Consider the following 6000-nt stretch of genomic DNA (forward strand, 5'->3'; position numbering starts at 1 on the left):
ACTTATGAGCAATGTGACCCACAGCGTGTCCATCAGACCTTGGCTTCCTGTGGCCTTAGTTGCCTCATCTTTGGGGAAGGGTGTGGGTTTGATTCAGTAGTATCTTCTTTTAAAGGAGAGCCCCATCAAAGCAAAGCAACCTTGATCTTAGATGGATATGTGAATGCCCGTTTTAAAATACAGTGTATTCATAGAAAATTTGAGATATAGTAAAGCCAACAGATCAGGAGACAGTTGCCATTGAAAAGTTAGCTTACACAGTTCCCAAAAGAAGTCTCTTAGCTCTATCTGCCATAACAAAATACCATGGACAGGGCAGCTTAAATATTGGTTTTTCCCAGTTCTGGAGACTGGGAAGTTCAAAACCAAGGTGCCAGCTGCTTCATCTCCTGATGAGAGTCGTCTCCTTGGCTTGTGGATGGCTTCCTCCTCGCAGTGTCCTCCCCTTGCACAGAAAGAGCAAGCAGGCTCCCTGGTCTCTTCTTACAGGGGCACTAATTACATTGTGAGGACTCCACGTATCAGCTCCTCAACCTGACCATGTCCTAAAGCCTCCCGATTAATATCATGGTAGAGGATAGGGTGTCAACATGCATTTGGCGGGGTAGGCAGCATACCTTGGGGGGGCCATGTGGGGAAGTACCAGGGTTGGTTAGGAGGCGGAGGGAGAAGGGGATAATGTGGGCAGGAGTCTTCACTCTGGCTTCCACAGGAAGGAACAGGCAAGGCAGCCTAAGCAGGCTTAGGACTGGATAGCTAGACTAATTTCAGTGGACTTTAGGGCATGGGGGCTGCCCTACTTACCTCCTGGCCCTGCGTCATTAGGGCAGGTGGATAGAGGCCCAGAGAAGGTTGGGGTGCAGGCCTTGGATCGGTTGTTTTGGGTATGAAAGGTGTGCCCCCAGGCAGGTTGTTCACCCTCTCTAGGAATTGGCTGACCCTGAAAGTGGCCGTGCCTCCAGGATCAGCAAGGCCCCAGATGTCAAACCTCAGAATACAGAAAACACAAGACATGCCTAACATGATGCCCTTTATGTCTAGTTGTGCAGCTGTCTCCGTGGCAAAGGAGAGCAGAAAGGAAGCTAATGTAGGTATTCCCCACATAAGAAAGAGCATTCTTTTTGCTTTAATTTACCATTTTAATTATTCGTAAGTTTACAGTTGAGTTGTATTAAGTACACTCATATTGTTGTGGCCATCACCACCGTCCAGCTCCAGAACCTTTTCAGCTTGCAAAACTGAAACTCTTTTCCCATTAAGCAATAACTCTCCACTCCCTCTGCCTCCCAGGCCCTGGCAACCAGCATTCTGCTTTCTGCCTCTCTGAGCTAGTCTGTTCTAGGGACCTCACGGAAGTGGAACCACACACCGTTTGTCTTTTGTGACTGGCTTTATCTCCTTGCATTAGGTCTTCAAGATTCATCCATTTTGTAACGTGTGTTACAATTTCCTTCCTTTTTAAGACTAAATAATATTCCACTGTATGTGTATTGCCCATTTTGTTTATCCGTTCATCCATCCGTGGAAGAAAGAATGTTCTTTAGGTCAGTGCTTTGCTGCTTCTAAGAAATGGTGCATAATCCTCTAGCTTGTATAGTATATACTTTTAGGAACATGGAGGGGAACTTTGGTTACTAAATCTGAGAATCAACAGGTTTACATAGATACTAACTGAACTAATAATCTTGACAAGTGTGAGGTTGTGTACATTTACTTGTAGCCGAGTAATCGACCAGACAGTGTGTCCATGCAGGATATACAGGCAGTGGTTTTGACATTTGCAGTAGCAGTTAATTTGACACAGGGTCCCAGCCCTGTTATAATCAGTGGCCACCAATGGCTCTGCGGGGGAGTTTTGTTTTGTTTTTTAAGCCCAAACCGGTTAAGCCAGAGCAGAATGTGTCCTGGCAAAAACAAGGCCTTCCCTGCCCACCCTCCCCTGGTCGTTCTCCTTCATCTCTCCTCCAGCAGCGCCCACAGGTGGGTGGATTGAGCTCTGCCCCACACCAGATTGTCTGGCATCCTCTGCCCTTAGAAGATGACATAGTTTGTTTCTACCCCTACTGCCAATGGGACAAAGATGACCAATTCTCAGTGTTGGGTTGTGTGGAAAGGCATGGAGCGTGGTGCTTTCTGCTGCCAAACCATGTGTGTTTGACCTTTGCACTCCCCTTCCCCCCCCCCCCCCCCCAGCCATGGAGATGGCTGAGGTGCTTCATGGTGTGTATTCTGGTGGCAGCGGGGAGCCCCTGGGTGCAAGCTAAACACAGCCGCGTGCTCCGGCCGTTCACATGCACACACTCAGGCTGTGTGACACCCTAGAAGGGAGCTGATCTCAACAGGTCTTGGGTCTTCGTGTGTGAAAGGACCAAACTACATAGAGCCCGCCCACCCAATCCTGAACTTCCCAGGTGGTCATTGCTGTTGTAGATGATGTGTGATCTTTTTAGTCTTCCCTCTAAGCCTGAATAAGCTACTTGTAACAGGTGGAGTTGAAATCTCAATTGAGTTGGTATCTCAGCGTTGCCTTTACTGTCCCATTTCACCTTAGGCTCAACTATTTACCCTCTTGACCCTGTTTTCTCTCCTCTGTAAAGTGGGCATAAATGTCACATTGAACTTACAAGATTATTGAGAGAGTAAATGAAGTCGTGGGATGTACTTGATCTAAGTACTTGATCTTGTACTAAGATTACTGAGAGAGTAAATGAAGTCGTGGGACCGTGGGTCCTCGGGCACGTTCGATTCTTTCACCAGGACTGAGAGAGGAAGTACAGCTGAAGCCTGCCTCCCTTTCTTCCTCCACAGTCTTGCCTGTAATGGGTTTCTCTGTAAACACTCATTGGCTGGTGGGTAGAGAGCTTACATGTGGAGAAAGGCAAGGACTTTGATTGCAAAGCTGATATGCTCTTGGTTTCCTTTCATTCCATTGCAGAAACTGGAAGAGAAGTTCCGGCTGAATAGACGAGAACTGATTGCCTTTGAATTCCCAGTGTTAGTGGCCTTGGAGTTTGCTCTTCATCTGCCGGAACACGAGGTCATGCCCCATTACAGACGCCTGGTGCAGAGCTCCTAGCACAGGCCCTAAGAAGGGCCAGGGACCACTTCCTCTGAGCTTGCAGAACAGCACTTACTACTGGAAATGCAAAAATAGAACTCGACATACCAGCCTTTTTTCCTCTCCACATGTTTTCGTGTAGGGCAGTACCGGAAACTTTTCAGGGAGTCTTGGTCTGGCTAGCTGGGATGACCCACGAGCAGTTTATTACTCAGCGGGGAAAGGGGAGAACCGTGCGTAAGATGGTACAGGGCCTTTCCCCTGGCGACATTCTGCAGCTGTCCCCTCCCTGCTGTTCTTCCCGGGCATGCACAGACCTCGCCAGTGCAGTACAGGGCCTTCTCTCCAGACCTGGTCCAACTCAGTGCAAAGTTCTAGAGCAGAGTGGGGAGAGAATTTGCAGCAGCTGGGGGAACGCTTTGAAAACATACCCTCACTGTGTCAAAAGAGTGTGCCAATCTATTTTCGTATCAGCTCTTGGAAATGCACTTTCCCCCGGAGCGTGTGAGTGTGAGAATGTGTGTGTCTGACCGATATCACGTCAGCCCTCGGCCCCCAAAGCCGGTCCCGCCCACCAGAGAGCAGACCTCCACCTGGGGTCGTGAGCCAGGCTGACCTTCAGCAGTGAGTTCTAGATCAGCTCTGGATCGTAATCACTCTCTGCTCCACACCAGATTGTCTGGCATCCCCTGCCCTTAGAAGGTGACGTAGTTTCTGTTACTGCTCCTACCACCAACGGGACAAAGATGACAAGTTCGCGGTGTCGGGTCATGTGGAAAGGCATGGAGCGTGGTGCTCTATACCTTTCTGCTGCCACACCTTGTGTATGCGTTTGACTTTCGCACTTTTCCCACCGTGGAGACGGCTGGGGTTGTGCTCCGTGGTGTGTGTTCCTGTACTCTATGTTAGAGTGCATAATAAGCACGTTTATTGTGCTATATATATATATAAATGTTTTATACGATTCCAGAATAGGGGTAAGACGCATGATGGGTGTTTCGAGGCTTCTGACCGCTGGGATAAACTGCTCTTGAGCTGTGGTTCGGTCACCTGAGGAGGCAGCGACGTATCTGCCACATAAGGCTGGCTGTGCCGAAGGGGGACTGTAGCTTATACGGACTGGCTGGGATGACGTCACCACACCATCCCCTCGCAGCCACGAGAGGTGCCTGCTGGAGTTCACCTGACAAGAAAGCCTGTGGCCATGTAAAAAGAATTAAAATATTTTGTTTCTATATACATGTGTGTACGTGTAGGTGCATATGTCACCAGTCACCTCATGCCCTGCCCCTGTCCCCATCTGTGCACAGAGTGGGAGCTTCTCCGGTCACCCCAGAGAACGGGTGACAGGGGAGCTGAGCGGGCACAGCTTTGGTTAGCGGAGCCAAAAAAAAATCGCCACACGGGACAGGAATTCAAGGAACAGCTGGTGAGAGAACAGGTTGAATACTCCCCTGCTCCAGAGTCCTAGATTTAACTGAACTTAGTACTAAATACTTTGCCACAGCATTTCCTTGGCTGGATTCAGTTGTAAGACAGGGCTAGACGAACGTGATCTCTAAGTCAACTTGTAAGGGGCGCCCGCTGTTCGTGAAGCAAATTGGGAATGAGGCGTAGTGTTTGGAGCGTCTCTGTCACCTGAAGTAAACATGCTCTTGACCTTCCCCTCCTGGTGTCTGTCACTTGCTCTCTGATAAGCCACCCCAGACTCTCCACCTGCTCAGCTCCCTGGTGAGTGCCTGGCAGATGGAAAGCCTTTCTGAGGAGCAAGGCCACTAGGATCTAAAATTGCCCACAGAGCTCCCCACCGTCCATCTGCCTTGAATCTCCTGCCAGGTTCAGAGGGACATCTGATAGGGTAACACATGCCACCGAGGTCCTTCCTGTGTCTTAAGTCAGGCTAGTATTTTTGAATGGGGGGCCATTTAGTTTTTAGCAAAGTTAGCAAGCTGAACTTGGTCCATTTTTTTTAAGACCGTTTTAAACTATTTTGGCCTGTGGATTTGTTGAGTGGGGAGTTTTAATTTAGTTGGGAGGGGTGCTAAGAAGGAAAGATTTTTGTCAAAAGGCTTCTTTTTGCTTGTCCTTAACCTGAGCTTTTTGGAGGTAAAGGAGGATGAGACCGAGGTAAGGGATGGTCATTGCCAGAGCAGCCCCCATAATCTGGTACATCCCAGGGCTTTGACTAGGAGTCAGGGAGCCTGAGTCTGTGTGGAGAGGAGGCCACTCCACAGACTGTTCTAGAAGACCGTGAGTTTCTGCCCTTTCATCCTCCACCACAAGGGGCGGGTTTAGCCCTTGCCAGCCCAGCTTCCTCAGACTTGCTTCGATGCCTCTCCAGCTCTCTGCATGCACAAATGTCTGTGGGGAAGCTACGCCCGGCCACATGCCCCACAGGCTAGCACTAGCTGCCCTGCCTCACGTGGTTCCCCCAGACCGGCCTCTCCTCGGACTGGACTGTTAGGTAAGAGATGGAACCCAACCGAGCCGACAGGCTAGGGCAGCCACTGGGGAGGAGGGGCCCCCACCTCCCAGAGCAGCTGCCCCCCGGGGGGGGGGGGGGCCTGAGCCAGCCCAGTGACGGCAGAGGTCATTCCTTTCCCTCCATTTCCCCCAGTCAAACCTAGATGGACACAGGAAACATGCCAAATGCAAAGCTGATCGTTCTGTGGGTTTTTCCTTGTTTTCAACTTAAACCTCCCCCCTACTACAGTTTCTATGGTCTTCACCCAGCAGGCCCGTTTCAGGGTGGTCCCTTACTGCACATAAACCACTCCATACCACAGCCCCTACCTACCCTTCTGATGTGGGAGCAGGTGACATTGGATATCCCTTCCCATCTCGTTGTTACTCTGTCCTGTCCCCTTCATGCCCCAACAGCAAACAATAAAACTTACAGCCCCTGCTGCTGACTTGTTTCAGACGTCTCTGGTTCAGGGCGG

The 6000-nt window shown here is 50.1% G+C and overlaps 1 protein-coding gene across 4 annotated transcripts in view; it reads left to right on the top strand.

The window, feature by feature from the left end:
- Positions 1–4295, top strand: part of CABLES1 (Cdk5 and Abl enzyme substrate 1) — a 121180-nt gene extending 116885 nt beyond the window's left edge. For all 4 annotated transcript variants that reach the window (XM_060613444.3, XM_060613442.3, XM_060613443.3 and 1 more), the window contains one exon: positions 2936–4295. In XM_060613444.3, the coding sequence (XP_060469427.1) occupies positions 2936–3076 (141 nt within the window). In that variant the 3' untranslated portion in view covers positions 3077–4295. The remainder of the gene's footprint in view (positions 1–2935) is intronic.
- Positions 4296–6000: the final 1705 nt, after the last annotated feature.

The sequence above is a fragment of the Panthera onca genome, chromosome D3 (assembly GCF_046562875.1).
Source record: "Panthera onca isolate mPanOnc1 chromosome D3, mPanOnc1 haplotype 2, whole genome shotgun sequence".
Lineage (NCBI taxonomy): Eukaryota > Metazoa > Chordata > Mammalia > Carnivora > Felidae > Panthera > Panthera onca.